The 18488-nt window shown below is 38.7% G+C and overlaps 1 protein-coding gene across 17 annotated transcripts in view; it reads right to left on the bottom strand.

Annotated features, from left to right (window-relative positions):
* ARHGAP26 (Rho GTPase activating protein 26) overlaps window positions 1–18488 on the bottom strand; it is a 418456-nt gene that overhangs the window by 161622 nt on the left and 238346 nt on the right. For all 17 annotated transcript variants that reach the window (XR_012031158.1, XR_012031159.1, XM_072826299.1 and 14 more), the window contains 2 exons: window positions 12748–12813; window positions 8300–8374 (listed from right to left, as the gene is read on the bottom strand). Coding sequence is in view for 15 of the 17 variants with exons in the window: in XM_072826299.1 (XP_072682400.1) it covers window positions 8300–8374; window positions 12748–12813 (141 nt within the window). In the remaining 2 variants the exon portion in view is untranslated. The remainder of the gene's footprint in view (window positions 1–8299; window positions 8375–12747; window positions 12814–18488) is intronic.

Below are 18488 nucleotides of genomic sequence, written 5' to 3'. Positions count from 1 at the left end.
GTGATTAATAGCAACTTTACTAGTTCCCAGAAGGATCAATCAATCTTTTGTCCCCAACAGTCTACCATGTCCTGCAACCATCTGTCTGTTCCCCTTTACTGGTGAGTAAAATTGGAAGTTAATGAATTGCATGGCACTGCTGCTTCCATGAGGCTATTGTCTTCAAAGTCTGGGGCTGTTTCCATTCACTAGGAAGAAAGCCTTCAGATCTAAAGTCATCATGCAAACGACGTAAAGAATCCTATTACTTTAGGGTTTCTTCTGAAAGAATCTTTGCTTGCTTTATTCATGCTACTCTGTACAAGGATGTGAGAAAATAAGAGCACAGAAAAAGACAAACATCCAAGGTCTTAGAGGAGTAAGGAAGGACAGTCCATGGTGGGATCAGAAATCAGTGGGTGAGGCATACTACTGTGATTTGGTGGTTCAAAGCCTTGAAGTCTAATACCTTCCAGGTATTCTCTGCAGCATTAACCTTGCTTTAACATTAATTTAAGGGATCCCTGGGTGGCGCAGCGGTTTAGCACCTGTCTTGGCCCAGGGCGCGATCCTGGAGACCGGGTATCAAATCCCACGTCGGGCTCCTGGTGCATGGAGCCTGCTTCTCCCTCTGCCTATGTCTCTCTCTCTCTCTCTCTCTCTCTCTCTCTGTGAGACTATCATAAATAAATAAAAATTTAAAAAAACATTAATTTAAAAAGGAGAAGGTTATGAGAAAAAACAGAAACATGAAATTTATACTTTTCATCACCATGGTGAAATACTAATAAAGATGCACAAAAAAAAGGGAAATGAAGTTTCAAAAGCACAATAAGGTCCACAGTCAACATTCTGCCTGTCACCAGAGGAATATCCACTAGACAGAGCATCATTGCACTTTCCCCACCCAACCCCAGCACACGAAGGGGAAGGTGCTTTCAGAAATAGCCAAAATTGTCCTGAGATCAAAATTCAGGCAGTGAAATTAGACAGGAGACAGCAATGTAGGGGTATCCCTTTATGTCAAGGGAAATGAATCAGAAGGGAGAAAGTCCTAGAAGAAAAATACGATTGACAGTCAAGAACCACAGCACACTTCTGATTAAGCAGGGATAAACTCCACTTCTCCCAGAACTATGACCAAATAGCAGAATCAGGAGAAATCTATTCAGGCTTATAGGTTCACATTAAAACAAAGATGTAAAAATACCAGAAAGTTGGATGGATTCACATATACCAGCCCTCCCATTTCATATGACAGAATGATTCTAACAGTGTTCAGGAAAATTAGTAGAACAAGGAGAATCTATCCACACTGAATGTAATGGCAAAGATTTATAAACTTCTTTGTGTTCAGGTTTGATTAAAAAGTTGATGAAATGCTTGACATGAAATATGAAGACCACAACACTCTAACAAAATTTCAGAAGGCACCTATTCTTTACTATAAATGAAATTCAGAAAACTAGTGAACACTGTGAAATAAGGCATCAAAGTAAGAAGATACAGACTGAAATAATAAAGCTAAGTAAGTAATGTTAGTAAAGACACAGACAACTCAATTACAAAATTAAAAGTTACATTAAAAACAGGGAAAAAATTAACCCAAAAGAAATTTAAATAAATGATACAAATATGGGGTACAAGTTTGAGCATTTTGGCTAACATGCAAAAAGAATCAGGAGAAAAACTTCAAAAAGGTAAAAAAAAAATGAAAAAAGTTTTTAAAGATCAAGAATTATAAAATAACAAAAAGAGAATTTGTTTCCTTTGGAAAAATATGTGTAAAAACTCCATCATCAGACCCAGAAAGGAAAAAAGAATGCTACATAGTGATATTTAAAAGTAAGGCAGCCTGGGTGGCTCAGTGGTTTAGTGCCACCTTCAGCCAGGGCGTGATTCTGGAGACCCGGGATCAAGTCCCACGTCAGGCTCTCTGCATGGAGCCTGCTTCTCCCTCTGCCTGTGTCTCTGCCTCTCTCTCTGTCTCTATGTCTCTCATGAATAAATAAATAAAGAATCTTAAAAAAAAAAAGTAGGAGGGGGAAATTTTCTAATTATGTGGTTATTGGTCCATCAGATTAGCATTCAAAGAAAAGGAGAGTTAGTTTCCATTTTACATAAATACATTCTGAATGGGACGTAAAGAAAACACAAAGGTTTTGTAATCCTAGATGGAGAAGGTCTTCCAAGGTATAATTCATCTAGGAAAAGGACTGATTTCAAAAAAGATTGGACTTTGTAAAAATTTTAAATATTCAAAAAACAAAAACAAAATTCCACAAATAAAGTTCAAGATAAATGACAATCTGCAAACAAATATTGGTAACATAGCCTTTACATCTAAAAGATTCTTACCATCAGAAGATGAATGCACCAGTAGAAAAATAGACTAAGAGCACAAAAATAGGCAATTCAGGAGAAAATAAGTCAGCAAAAAACATAGGGAGAATGTCCAACTTCACCCAGAACTACAGAAATGCAAAGTGAAATTAAAAAGAAATACACTAAAAATATATTTGTAATTTATATGCAAAAAAAGTAATAAAGAGTATGGCAAGTATGATACAGGGCACTCCATAAACTGCTGAGAGTAAATTTGGGAATATCAATTCAGGGCCTTGAAAGCATGCACGTACCTTGACCCAGCAATTCAACATCTTAAACCCTACGGAAATCACTCAATATGCATACATAACTCAAAAATAACAAAAGCCAACATTTATTCACTAACATAAAGAAGCTTTCGAATCAGCAACTCATATGCATCTTTCCTTTAATCCTCACATTACTACAGAGGCAGGAGTTGTTATTACAGATATTGGGACAGAAGACTAGACAGGTGTAAATAATTTGTGGATAAACAGTGGAAATGCAACTATCTAACTCCAAAAATACATGCTTTAAACCTCTGCATCCCCTATGGACACATGCACCTGAGCACTTTTCAGAATGACAAAAAAATTGCCATCAGTCTATGTATCTGAGAATAAGGATTTGATTAAAAAGTTCTATCTACACAATACATAGCCAAAATAAATAAATAAATAAATAAATCACACTCTAGAAGAACTTGAATGACATCATAAAATAGACTGTAGTGTTATATGAAAAAAACTTATTAAAAAGCAATATATATGCACAGTGTGGTTCTACCTTTATAAACATTTTATATTATAGAATATATTTTAACAGTATGATAAAATGGTCAATAAAGGTTATCTCTGGTTGGCAAGATTTTTATTTTCTTCTTTCTACTTCTTGTATTTCTCCAAATTTGCCATAATCATCACTTACAACCTCTGATCAGAAAAAAAAAGTTATTTAAAAATCAATATAGAGAAGTACAGGAAGTAAAAAAAGACATCTGATTTGTATTTAAAAATGTTAAGCTAAAATTTGGAAACATATCCTTAACACTCAGGGGACAGGAAAAACAATACATACATGGAAAAGACTATTTCTAAGAATCTGCAAATATTCTTGAGACCTTTTCACTCTTCACAGACTAAGGACACCCACTGCTAGGAAGAAGGCAATTAAGGATAGTTTTTTTGTTTGTTTGTTTGTTTATTCATGAGAGACACACAGAGAGAGGCAGAGACATAGGCAGAGGGAGAAGAAGCAGGCTTCTCGCGGGGACCCCAATGTGGGACTTGATCCTGGAACTCTAGATCACACCCTGAGCCAAAGGCAGATGCTCAACTACTGAGCCACCCAGGTGCCTGAGGATAGCTCTTGATAGGACACTAGCACCTGGCTACAGTGCATGTACTAGGAGATATTCTAGCAAGCTTTCTTAAGGAATTCTAATCAGAGAAGGAAAAAGTTCTCAAAGCACTGGCTCTTAAGATGCCTCTTCCAACCTCAAGTCCTCCAATGTACTAAAAGTATACAAAGTAAACTCAAAGTGATCAAAGGAAGTCTCTGGTTTTACTTAATTCTAAACCATATAAAAAATATGTTTCAACAGTTCAATAATAAAAACTCACTACTCCACTTGTGAAAGCCTCTGGAAAATAGTCCATATCTTACATGCATTGCCTAGCACCTAAAAGGGCATTCAGTTGATACAGAATAAAGCAATAGTAAATGAATGGTTCACACTTGGCCCAGCCATCTCAGGGAGAGGTTTTGCAGTGCAGGAGCCTTATTTATTTTACACTCTTGGCTAACTCAGCCAAGTACCAATACCAGGAATTGATGGAGAGAGCAGCATGTTCACAAAGGGAAGAGATACAGGGCTCTGCCTTCAGGTCTGGAGCCTTCTTGATCTAACAGGTGATTGACTCCTCACTTTTGAGATCCAATCCAGTTACCTTAACTGGTTGTGAGAATCATGATACTGTTCTCCTTTTTTTTTTTTTTTAAGATTTTATTTATTTATTCATGAGAGACAGAGAGAGAAGGAAGTAGAGACACAGGCAGGAGGGACAAGCAGGCTCCTTGCAAGGAGCCTGATGCAGGACTCAATCCCAGACCCTGGGATCACACCCTAAGCTGAAAGCAGATGCTCAACCACTGAGCCACCCAGGCGTCCCTAATGTTCTCCACTTTTGATGAGATCTTACACAGTGGTCAGCTCTCAGCTCTGGCTGAGTCTTAGTTTGCATTCTAGTCTATTTTGTAACATTCTCCTGGCAGAGGCAGCTGGCCTTATGACTTTCAGCCGCTGGTTATTAGTTTTTTAAGACATTTCTCAGATATTCATGATTATTTGTCTGCCCTCAGGAAAACTGAGGAAGAGACGAGGACAAATATTTTGTTTGAGAGCCACTAAGAGAAGTGATAAAAACAAGATCCTTTCACACCGCTCTTTGCTTAGTACTACTGAGCTAAAGTGGTTCTTTTTTCTAGCAAACCCATCCAAAATGTCCTATTTCTTTTCACTAGTATCACCTTACATAATAATCTGTCATTAGGCAGCCCCGGTGGCTCAGCGGTTTAGTGCTGCCTTCGGCTTGGGGTGTGATCCTGGAGACCCGGGATCAAGTCCCACGTTGGGCTCCCTGCATGCACAGAGCCTGCTTCTCCCTCTGCCTGTGTCTCTGCCTCTCTCTCTGTCATGAATAAATAAATAAAATCTTTTAAAAAAGAAATGTTTTTAATAATCTGTCATCTTTGAAATCTCCCTGCCCTATATCCATCCAGTTGGTAGATTTTCTCAAAAAGTCCTGTTGATTCTCTCCAATCACTTTGAGCCTTTTTTCCCTAACCTCAGAGCAGTTACTTCATCCAGCCCTCACTAGGCTTATGAGCTGCCTAATTATTACAACTGTCTTCTTCCTCCCAGTTTCTCCATATCAAATATGTGCTTCCCATTGCTGCCAGCGCTACCCTCCTAAGACTATAATCTGATCTTGTTAAACCTGTGTTGGACGTGTTAGACATACTTTTTTTTAATCTACCCAGAAGCTATTATTTCAGGAAAGCACTCCTCCATCATTCCGTTAATAATCCTGCTCAGTCCACAGGCCTCTTATGAACGAACCCCCCTCTCTACTCTACTTCACCATACTCTCCCAACATTACTTGAGATAGGCATGAGATCCAGGCCATCCAGATCCATCTGCTATAGGTCATGTGGATGCCCTGAGATTGAGAAATGAATCACCTTAATGGCCCCATGCTGACCAATCAAAGTCCTCCATGAACTGTCAAGAAAGATACTCTCTATTCAGTGATGTAAGATGCAAAAACTGCTGAGGCTGAACTATGTGGGACACTTCCACAAAGAAAACAGCTGATACTAAGACAAGCAGAGATCACAGATAATGAGAAGCCAGAAGAAAGGAATGGGAAAGGCTCCAACAAAGGTAAAGAGGTCACTGGAGCCACCAGATACTGCTATGCTTCTGCCATCTTGGGACTGAGCAGTTGTGTGAGCAAATCAATGTCTTTTATTTTTCTATTAAATTGTTCTGATTTGTCTTCCTGACAATGTGTGTACAAAAGAGCCCTTACACATACAACATCACTACTTAGAAACTTATTTTTAGGGCGTGGGGGCAGAGGAAGAGAGAGAGAGAATCTTAAGCTAGGTTCCATGCTGGGCATGACATGGGGCTCAATCTCATAACCCCGAGACCATGAGCTGAACTGAAGTCAAGAGTCAGACACTTAATCAACTGAGCCAACCACACACCCCCCTACTTAGATATCTTTAATATTGTCTTATTTTCTACACACACACACAAAAAAATCCTCACAAACTTTTTAGCACAATATTCAAGTACTTTGACAAAAGTGACCATCTTAGCTTTTAAGTTTTAACTCTTCTGATCCAGCCTCAAACACTTTCAAATAATAATATTAATAATAATAAATCAGTATCCTCTACTATAGCCACCACTGACCCTTACTTCTGCCCCCCATGCAGTGCTACTGCTCATTTCCTGAATCTGAATTATTCTTCTATTTTCTCCTTCACTACTCAATCTTCCAGATACAGCATGTATTAGGTGCCAGTACCATAATTTACATCATGATTTTCATGCATGTGTATCTCCCCCACCAGACTCTTTGCAGACAAGGACTGATTCTTTTCTAAAGTTTCAGCTCTAGTACCTGACAATCTGCTTCAGCAAGCACATACTCCACATGTTTGCAATTCTGATCAGAAATGAAAGACTGAGGGTTAATACCTGTTAGAATCTTCTTCACATTACAATTTCTCAAAAATTCATTCTATCACTGTACAATCCAGTAACTGAACCTATGGGCAGTTATCTCAGAGAAACTAATTTATGTTCATATTTAAAACCTGTACACAACTATTTACAGCAGCTTTATTTCTAACTTGCCACACTGGAAATAACCCAGATGGATTCCAGCAATAGGTGAATGGTTAAACAAACTGTGGTACATCTGTAACAACTTGAAAATATCTCAAGGGAATTATGTTAAATGAAAAAAAAAAAAAAAAGCCAATCTCAAAAGATTACATATTATAGAATTCTACTGAGATAATCTTGAAATGACAAAATTAGAGAAATGCACAATAGATCAGGAGTTGCCCCAGGGCCAAGGGAAGGAGATGAGGTGAAATGTGAGGCAGATGGATGTAGCCATAAAAGGGCATCACAAGGGATGCTTGTGGTGATGGCACTGTCCTGCATCTTGACTGTATTAATATCCTGGTTGTGATCCTTGCTATATTGTAGCAAGATGTTATTACTGGAAGACAGTGGGTAAAGATACATATATCTTTCTGTATAACTTTTTACAACTGCATATAAGTGTAAAATTATCTCAAAATAAATAAAAAAACTAACCATGCTGCAAATCTGGGCCAAGAATCAGATTCTCAGTGCAAGAGTACCTCACAAATAATCCTACTTGCAAACAAAACATCTCACTGTAAGTAAAAGAATAGGGTTTTGCTAACAAGAAGCAAGGAGCTCTCTAGAAAAACAGAGAAGAGTCATTCTGGACAACATGAAAGGGTATTTATTTACATACAAAAACTGTCTTTAGAAACTGGTTGGTTTAAAAAAAAAAAGACAAATATTAACAAGAGAAGTATCCTTGCCCAGACAATGAGCAGGGACCCTAAGTAATAGTCTCTACAAGTGCATGGCTGGGCTTCCATGTGGATGAGTAACAGCCACTGATATGTGAAATCTGATCTGTTTGCCATTTAAATCCATGTGACTCACTGAAGCTGGCTGCATTCACATCTAAAAATATAGGAAATCTGCAGCCTAAGCAAATTGGCTCATTGACTCATGGGGTTTTGATTCAAACACTACACATTTGGACATAGTGGTTTTATATTTATGTCAGCTAGCTGTAAGGGAAGTTCTGCTCCTTAAATGAGAGTATAGGTAGAAATCTAGATGCAATGAGGATCACAAGAATCATCTGTTTATATACATGTTATCTGGCAGTCACGTGATACCTTTTTGGTAACAGGAAACATGATATCTGAGGTGCTCTGCAAGATAAAAGGATGCCCTTCCTCGGGCATCGGGTGTGCCCCATTAAATGTCTGTCTCCAAAGAGGACAGTGGAGTCATAAGCTATTAAAGACAGAGTAGGGTGTGGTGGTCACATGAGTGACTGAGCGCCATTTGGACTGGCAGTGGCTGAGTTTACAAACAGAGGGTGTGGTGCCTTGGCCCTGCCATTTTTTTGTTTTGTCCAGTCCCTGTAAGTATCTCTTATAATTGGTGAGTGGGGCAGCTGATTTCTGGGTGTTCCCTCTTGGACACCCAATTCCTTCCCAAGAGGCTGTTCATACTTACAGAACTAGCAATTTTTCGAAGGTACCCCCTTGACCCCATTGGGACCTGCCTGGCACAACCACTGCTGCACTCACCCATCAGGACACTGAGTAGCTTCTGCACTCTGGAATTGACCCCCACGATTCGGTAGAGCCCTTGCTCATTGATCCCTGAGAAGAGAAACAATGATGATTTAATTAGAGGCATGTCAGAACACAACTCAAGCCAACCCAGCCAGATGCACTTTTTTCATTTTCTCAGTCCTTCTAAAACCCACTCTAATTAAAGTCCCCTGTCACTCAGCTCTGCTCTTAGCAAAGGAGTGGGATTTGGTGCAGCTGTCTAGGATTTCACGGGTGTGATGCACACTTCAGCCCTTGTGTTAGCTCAGTTCAGTCAACAGAGAGGAAAGAAACCTTCCTCTTCTCTTGCCAAATGCGTATCTGAAGAGTTTTGAAAGATGCTAAATATATATTTTTAAATATGTTACATTTAACCAATTTTTTTAATTTAAAAAGACAAAACTGACGTGGTTGAAATTTCACACTGTAGCAAAGGATAAATGCCTTATAATCTATTTTCAATTACAGAATAAAAATATAGAGGTGTGAGAGCATTTTTAATTTTAGACAATGTTCACCAAGCCTGAGAAATTAGGAAATCTATTTTATTCATGTAAATATTCTTTATGAAGAAAAAGGAGAATCACCTTCACTCAACTCAAGTAAACATGCAGTTGAATTAGAAGGGGTTTACCTCCAAAGAACCAAAAACAAACCCATCTCAGTGTTTTGTTTATTTAAGTGCAAGGATTAGATCATGGGTATACCATTTACAAAAAGGGATCATTTAGACCAAGTGATTGGAAATGATTTTTCTGTTTAGCCCATCATACCTGACCTCTCCCAACTAACTGGTCTCCTGCTTCCCATCTTATTCCCCTGATGTACATTTCCAATCAGTAGCCAAAATGAACTTAAGTATGTAATAGTTCAAATCCTCCCTTTTCTCAAAACCTTCGATGGCTCCCCATTGCATTTAGACCATAATCAAAATTTATTATGGCCCAGAAGGCCCTGCAGGATTAAGCATAGGCCCACCCAGATCTGCATCATCAACCACTTTTACTCTGTCCAGCCATGCTGGCCTTCCTGTTTCTCCAACACATCAAACTTGTGCACCCAAATTACAGCCTCTTCACAGCTGTTTCCTCCACCTGGAACATGTTTCTCCCAGATATTTTATCATTCAGGTCTCAAATGAAATGCAATCTTTTCAACCTAAGGCATCTCATGACCAACACTACTGCTGATCTCCTACTCTCTTTATAGCAAGTAATAATATATGAAAATATCTTTCTTTCTGGTTTCTTGTTTGTCATTTTCCCGACAACTACAACATAACCTCTATGTACAGTGACTCTGTCTTCTTTACCATTATATCCCTGATGCCTAGATCAGTATACGATACATGACATAATGAATAAAACAGTTATACTCCTTCAGAGCCACTACTTTGGGACCAAAACAAAATTTCTTGGAAGAAATTTGAGAAAAAGCTGACTCTATAAGGTCTCCAAAAAACCCTATGTAGAATTAAGAAATAAAAAAGAAGTGGTCTAGAATGATAGGATTTTATAGCAAAAAAGGACCTGTAAAAGCATGTACATCAGCCTGCATGATTCAGGGACTAGAAGACTGTGGTCTAAAATTAAGGGATGGGCCCCACACTACTTAATGGCAGAACCGTCATTCATTATGACGGTGGCTTTAAGAGCCTGTCCTTCCTAAAGTGTCCCTACTTCTGTCCTTGACCTTTCCTGGAACTGGTTATAACCCTGTCTCCCATTGGATGATCATTAACGAACCCCCAAAAATATGGGAGGTCTGTTCACCTCTGATCACCACAAATAATGTCTATACATACATGCATTCCAGTAAGAAAATAACCACATACTTCAAGTATTTATGCTAAAATGGCATTTAACTCTCCTCTTTTCCTTTTTGTGTCAAATGAAAACTCCCTCACAAATTAAAACATGCCATTTTCATCTTCATTTTAGAGGAGGAGGGGACAAAGAGGCAGAGGCTAGGAAGGACACCAAAATGATGGTGACCTTATTCTTCTTCTACTACTTACTGTGTATATTTTCTGGTTTTATATCATAAAAAGCTCTCCTCCTGAGCTACCAGTCTCCATTCACTCTGTGAAGGGTTTTAAATTATTACATTTCCCTATAGTTTAGCTGCTGAGAACTGAGACTAACAGGTGACCCACTTCAGGCAAGTGGATGAATTTCACAGTGGAGGGGAGGGATTTTTATTTTGAACTTACTTTTGGCTGCACTTTATGCCTCTACCTTTGTTAACTCTGTACCTCTTATTCATCATTCTTTTCTTCCAGAATGAACAGAAAATTAAAACACCTGTCGAAAAACTGCCTTAGTAACGGTTTAAAAATTCAGAAATTTCAGTTAAGGCAAATAGATAAATCAAAGGAAGACAGTAAGAAGAACAGCGAGCCCCACTGACAACACAATGACACCTGTGCATATATGGATCTCCCCTTCCTCTGCCACCCCTAGAATTGACCTCACATGTCAATAAATGTATTTCCACTACAGTTTTAGCGATTCAGTTTTTTTTTACGGCATGGAAGTACCACTGGTGATTCAACCAATTTTTGAAACATTTGGCTAGTTTCTGTTTTTCACCTTAACACCACTGTGTAAACAGCTTTGTGGCTCAACCTGCCTGTGTCCTTATTTTCCTCCAGATCAATTCCCAGAAATCTCACCTCTTTCTACTATATATTCTCTGGCTGTATTTTACTTGTCTTTGCAAGCTGCCTTAACTCTTTATTGTAGCAGAAATAAGCAAAAATTTAAAAAATCTTAGCACACATTAAAATAACTACTTAAAACACACTTTCTGACTGACTAGGAAGAGAGACTCACACAGTTAAAGATTTTTTTTTGTCCCTCTCTACTCCATGCTTCATAGACTTTATTTTGTTTTTTTAGATTTTATTTATTTATTCATGACACACAGGCGGAAGGAGAAGCAGGGTCCCTGTGGGGAGCCTGATGCTGGACTCGATCCCAGGACCCTGGGACCACGACCTGAGCTGAAGGCAGATACTCAACCACTGAGCCACCCAGGTATCCTGCTTCATAGACTTTATAAAGATATTTATATTTCTTAACTATCAAGAATTATAGAGCCTGCTTTAAAAGGTAAAACTTCTTTCAATCAAGTAAAAAAGACTAGTGGATTAAGGCTATGGAACAGTAAGATTCACATCTTTGACAATGGTTCTAACCAAATCCACAGCAAAGATAATTATCAGCTTTACTGAGGGGTACAAAAAAAGCAGAGCACTCAAAGCTCCCAAATGCTGGAACTGAGAAATCTCCTTTGTGGCAACATCTGAAGAAGGGATGGAGACCATCGTGATGAATCTGCTTCCCTGATTCTCAAAGTCCTTCTCCTACAGACAGACTCAGGAAAGGTTAATGAGCAATAGGCAGGGCCTGGTTACAGCACTGCTACAAGAAAATAGGGGCCTGATCCCTTCTGCCCACATGGATAGTCACCAGGGACCGGCTTTTCATAGTATGGTTCTGAACCTGGTATCCACACACCCCAGGAATTCACTAGAGAATTCAGAGTGTCAATGAACTTTGGCAGAAAAACAATTACACCTTTAATTTCACTGAAATTAAACATCTCCTTCCATTATGATATAAGCAATAAATTACGGTGTTAGCAATGTCTATGACTTGCTCAGAAGTCAGATATTTTCCTAACACAATGCAACTTTTACAGACATCTTGAAATATCACTACAGCTGACCCTTGATCAACACAGGTTTGAAATACACAAGTCTACATACACATGGATTTTTTTTTGATAAACATAGAACTATAAAAGCTTTATGATTTTTCTTAACATTTTCTTTTCTCTAGCTTACTTTATTGTAGTATTATGGTATATAACACATAAACATACAAAATATATGTTAATTGTTTATGTTATGGGTAAGGCTTCTGATCAAGAGAAAGCTGTTAGTAGTTGTCTGGGGGGAGTAAAAAATTATATGCAGATTTTCAACTGCACAGGGGAAAGGGGGATTGGCATCTGTAACTCCCGCATTATTCAAGAGTCAACTGCATTTCCAGATGTCAGTTATCAGACCCACTTCTATTACTTGTTATTTAAAGTGATAACAAAGAAACACATGTACTTTTACATCACAATTATATCTTTCAATAGTTTAACTGAATTTCAGTAACTAGACTCTATTATCTTACGTATTTGATATGTATGCCTTTAAAGCATTCTACTACTCAGCCAAAGAGGTTGACGATACCAAATCAATTACGAGTTTTTGCTTCAAAGCAACACAACTCATAAAAACACACCAACAACGGCACTTGGGGAGTTAAGGAGTCACTTAAAATCGGGAAACAGGTAGCAGGTCAGACACCTCACCAGATATGTGACATTCTCTGAGAATAATGCCAGCTGTTGAATGACTTTACCTCTGGTTTCCACAGCATGGATGCATTTCTTGATTATGCTGAAGCCAATGCTGTCCAACTGTGCAGCTGAAAGAGGAAGAGAAAGGCAGTCAAGTTGCTGGCCATGCATACCAATGTTGGATAAGGCCTGATAGACCCAAGATCAATCAGTCCCACGGTTGGGCCACAGATAAGAACAATAAAAAAAAAAAAAGAAGAAGAAAAAGAAAAAGAAAAAAGAAAAGAAAAAAGAAAATCAATCAGCTGGCATTCACTGAGAGCTTACCACATGCCAGGTACTGTTCTAAGTGCTATGTTTATATTATCTCATTTAATTCTCATGGTCACTCTGCAAGGTTATCCTCTATTTATAGCTGAAGACACTGCAGCATAGAGTGATGCATGCTTTACCAAAGGAATAAGTAGGCATCCTTTAAGTCGCTTGTCCTGTGATTGTCAGGAACAGGACTAACTGCTTCTTTGTCTCCTTCAAAAAGCATAAATTAAATGGCTCAATAAATGTTGGATAAGTGCTTTACATAGATTATCTCAGTTAATCCTAACAAGTCCTCTAGGCTGATATTATCATTAGCTCCATATTATACATGAAACAACTGAGATTTGGCATAGCTAAATGTCTTGACCAAAGCTGCAAAGCTAATAGGTGGGAAACTCACTCCAGAGCCTGTTAAGACTTAACTGCCTTAAACAGGACCCTGAATTAAAGATAGAAGTCAAATCCTGCTCAGGTGATTAGAAAAGAAGGAAAAATGGTAAAAGGAAAAGTGGCCTGGAAGAAAATTAAAGCAGTCTAGAACAAAGAAGTTACCAGATGCATAAGAATAAAGCAGTAGAGCCATCCTGTGTATAATAAGTCAGCAAATAGTGAGTTCTCCACCAGCCACAAACCCCACTAATGTCATTCAGATAATTAACAATCAAACGTAGCAACCTTTTCCACAGCACAGAATCAATTTCCAGCCTGATAGGCTTGGAATCCACCAAAATTCATCTCCAGGCTTTGATTACCCAGTGAGAAGATGTGGATGGTAATCTTTAAAAAGGGGTTCACCTTTTGAGCACCTTGGGATATCCAGACAAGACATTCTACAAACTCATGGGTCACAGTGGAGAAGACAGTGGGAGAAAGTAGGAAGGGAAATATTTTTAAATAATTTGTCATCATCCCACGGCAAGAAATAAACTTAGAAAATATGAGGACACCACAGACCTTGAACTCATCCTTTGACCTAATCCAAACAGAACCTTTCTCAAATTTTTTTAAGTTTTTAATTCTAATTCCAGTTAACATTATAGTGTGATATTAGTTTCAAGTGTACAATGTAGTGATTCAACACTTCCACACATCAGCCAGTGCTCATCACAACAAGTGCCCTCCTTAATCCTCATCATCTATTTCACCCATCCCCCACCCACTTCCCATCTGGTCACCATCAGTTTGTCCTCTATAGTTAAGAGTCTGTTTTTTGGTTTGTCTTTCCTTTTCCCCCCACTTTGTTCTTATGCTTTGTTTCTTAAATTCCACATGAGTGAAACCATATGGTATTTGTCTTTCTCTGACTAATGTGGCTTAGCACTATACTCTCTAGTTCCATCCATGTTGTGGCAAATGTCAAGATTTCATTCCTTTTTTTTTTTTTTTAAGATTTTATTATTTATTCATGACACAGAGAGAGAGAGAGAGGCAGAGACACAGGCAGAGGGAGAAGCATGCTCCATGCAGGGAACCCGATGTGGGACTCGATCCCGGGTCTCCAGGATCACGCCCCGGGCCAAAGGCAAGCGCTAAACCACTGGGCCACCGGGGCTGCCCCAATTTCATTCCCTTTTATGGCAGAATAATATTCCTGTGTGTGTGTGTGTGTGTGTGTGTGTACACGCCACATCTTTATTCATTCCTCTATCAACAGATACTCCAGCTGCTTCCAAAATTTGGCTACTATTAATAATAATAACAACATAGGGGTACACCTTGCCCTAACTATGTTGAACTCTCTATATGAGTAAACTTACATCCAATGAAGATAAAAATCCTTAAGAAAATTCTTCAAACTAAAAAGGAACGCTGGTGGGTAGCCTTGGTGGCGCAGCGGTTTGGTGCCGCCTGCAGCCTGGGTTGTGGTGGTCTTATTCCACCACTGCTCTTATTCCCTTAAAGCTGTAAGAAGTCTACTTATACTCACTCTCATGGTTTTTCTAGTATAAACCAAGTATTTACTCTGCAAATCTTGTAGAACAGAGCTTTCTGACTCAAAACTGCAAGTCAGATTGAAATCGTCTCCCAAGTGAAATTCAATCAACTCATGTCACAGACTTTTCCCAAATTTAATAACAAAACATAATACACAGGCCAAACACCTGTTAATATCTAGGGAAGATTATTTAAAGTAATAGTTTTATTGAGATATAATTGACATACCATAATATCCACCCACTTAAAGCTCGAAATTAATTAGTTTCTAGTATACTTATGTTATCAGTCACCAGTATCTGATTCTATAACATCTTCATTCTCCTCTACATAAAACTTAATATAGGTTAGCAGTCATACCCTATTTCCTGCCGATCATCAGTTCCTAAAAACCAGTCTTCTGTATTCTGTCTCTATAGATTTGCCCATGTTAGACAAGTTATATAAATGGAATCCTATAACACATGGTTTTTGTGTCTAGCTTCTTTCACTTAGTATGTTTTCTAGAGTCATGTATGTTGCAGCATCAATACATCATTCCCTTTTACGACTAAATAATATTCCATTGTCTAGATATACCACATGTCATATATCCACCCATTGATTGTTGTTTTTTTTTTAAGATTTTTATTTATTCATGAGAGACACAAAGACATATAGGCGGAGAAAGAAGCAGCCCCCTCCCCCCCACCTTGAGGAATCTGATGCCTGCAGGACTCAATCTCAGGACCCTGGGATCACAACCTGAGCCAAAGGCAGATGCTCAACCACTGAGCCACTCAGGCACCCAGTCCCAACTGTTGTTTCTACTTTCTGGTCATGAAATGCTGCTAGGGACACCTGCGTACAAGTTTTTGTGTGGACATTTATTTTCAGTTCTCTTTAGTACATACCTAGAAGTGACATGGCTGGATTACATGGTAACTCTATGATGAATTTTTTGAAGAACTGCCAAACTACTTTCTAAAGCACTGTAACATTTTGCATTCCCATCAGCAATGGATGAGAGTTCCAACTTCTCCACATCCTTGCTGATGTTTGTTATTGTCTTTTTTGTTATAGTTTTTTTAGTGGGTGTGAAGTGGTATCTCATTGTGGTTTTGATCTGCATTTCCCTAGTGACTAATGATGTTGGGCATCTTTTCATGCACAGGGGAGGATATTCATTCCTTTATACAGTATTCAGGATAGAGCCTACTGGAAACTATTTGTCAGAAGGGAAACTTTCTTTTTTTTTTTTTTTTTTTTTTTAACTTAAGGAGGTTTCCAAAACATTTGTAACTGTGATTCAATAGTCAGTTGAAGTTTTTTAGTTCTTCTTTTGAGAGGCGATCAATGGGATTTATGCACGGGGATGATAGTCAAAAAAGTTCAAGTGAGAACAAACCACCATTTTGCACCATCTTCTAGGGCACTGCCAAAACTGACTGCAAAGCTTGGATGCACATAAGAGTACATTTGAGACATGATCTTGTTATAGGCATTGATCAACATCTATCCTAGACAAAAAGTGTTTTTGCTTCCTTTATCCCCCATAAACAGTGGTAAAAGTTTTGGAAAATTTGAAATAACCTAGCAGCTGACAATGACACCCCCTGTGGCCAAAAGAGATCTGCTAATAAAGCCTCAGCATAACTAGCAGAAGAAACTAAGGGCAGAGCTAGAGATAAACCTGCAGGGCCAAATGAGTCCTTGAAACCTTTTATATTTACTTGTAAGAAGCTAGATCCTTTCCAAGTAAGTAATAGCTAATGGAAAAGAATGCAATGGAATCTTCCAAGTATATCTAGAAAAAATTGAATTCCACTAACCTACGTGAATTAATTACTATTACTTTTTTTTTTAGAAATTAGCAATGCAAACTGCCCCCTCCCCAAATCTCTCAGCATTTCTCCTTTGGTTTTTGCATTATTAAGTTCTCTCATTTGTTTTAAACCTGCTAACTGCTTTTCTTGAAATGAATCTTACACAGATGTTACACACAAAGCCCTTGCACATCACACATGTAACACAGTATTAGTATATATTAGTTGTCCGAGTTCAAGAGTATAACACATTTACATATTGCCAAGTCAAAGAGAGTTCAAGGTAACTCTCTATCATCCTCTAATTATTCAAGTTGCATTCTGATGATAATTATTACAGTTTTATAGGCAGATAACACTGTGCTAAGAAATTGAATTCATATCAAACAACAGTTTCCAACAAGGAACTTATGATATATAGTTTAATAATCATTGCTTTAAGTCTCCAAACTGGAATTGGTACAATTATAACATTACCTGCTGCCCTGGGACATCCCTGTATCTCCCTATATCTCTAAGGCTATATCACCTATTTGCGCATGCACATGTACACAGATTTGACTTCTATTCTCATCAACTTGAATTCTTCACTGACATCATGATTAGGTTACTAATGATTAACAACTGCTTTATTATTTAACATGTACAGAGGACTACCAACATAATAGCGATTACAGTGCATACATAACTAGAGATCATTAGTTCTGATCTCTGCCCAGCAGGTACATAATCTAAGTTAATTGAGATCGCCTCTGTTGCAAAGCAAGTTCCCACTAAAAGGTTTAGAACATGATCACCACTGAACAGAGTTTGCTAATGACAGAAAAAGTCTGAGCAGCCGGCCAGATGGAAGCGGCTGCCCTTAATCCCCTGAAGCAGGTGATTCAGCTCTTTTACTGAGCCAAGGCTCAGAAAAGGTCAGGGATTTATTTGCAATTTCTGTATCCTTATAATCTCCAGGAATAATCTCTCATTAAATATCTACTAGGTTTGCATTATTCCCTTAATTTGACTTGCAATGAGTTGTTGCAGGACCCATAGCTCCTAGGCTTGCCATCCACTGTCTTGCAGCTAAGGCCTGAACTGGCTTCTCTTCCTCCCTCAGCCTCAACTTCAACTCTGCCCAGAATTCTGCACCAGGCAGGCCAAACAGCTTTCATATGATGACTGTCACAGAGCTCACATCAAATACCCAGATTAACCCGCCAAATTAGAAATCTATCATCCTCTTAATTTTCTTTTTATTTTTAAAGGTTTATTTATTTGTTCATGAGAGACACAGACTGAGAGGCAGAGACACAGGCAGAGGGAGAAGCAGGCTCCCTGCGGGGAGCCCGATGTGGCACACAATCCTGGATCCCAGGATCATGACATGAGCCAAAGGCAGGCACCCAACCGCTGAGCCACCCAGGTGTCCTTTTCCTCTTAATTTTCATTTCAACTTCTAAAGCCCTGTCTCTTTTTAGAAGAAGGGCACACAAGCCTATTTTCTCAAAGTTCTATGGAGAACATAAGAACACTGCAAGTTCAGTTGATCCCCAGTCAACTTGGAGGGTCTTAGGGGAGAAGAGGGAGGAGGATGCTGGCAGACTGCTGTGGGTTACACTATTATGCCTAGGGTACAAAATCCAAGAGCAGGGAGGCAAGTTAGATCCAGGAACAAACACTTTTACTTGAAACAACAACATGCTAGATAAGGTTCAATCTGATGATTTTCTTGCCTAAAAGGAGGAGGCTGGTGGCCA

The sequence above is a fragment of the Canis lupus genome, chromosome 5 (genome assembly GCF_048164855.1).
Source record: "Canis lupus baileyi chromosome 5, mCanLup2.hap1, whole genome shotgun sequence".
NCBI classification, from domain to species: domain Eukaryota; kingdom Metazoa; phylum Chordata; class Mammalia; order Carnivora; family Canidae; genus Canis; species Canis lupus.
This window is presented reverse-complemented; position numbering and strand designations above follow the sequence as displayed.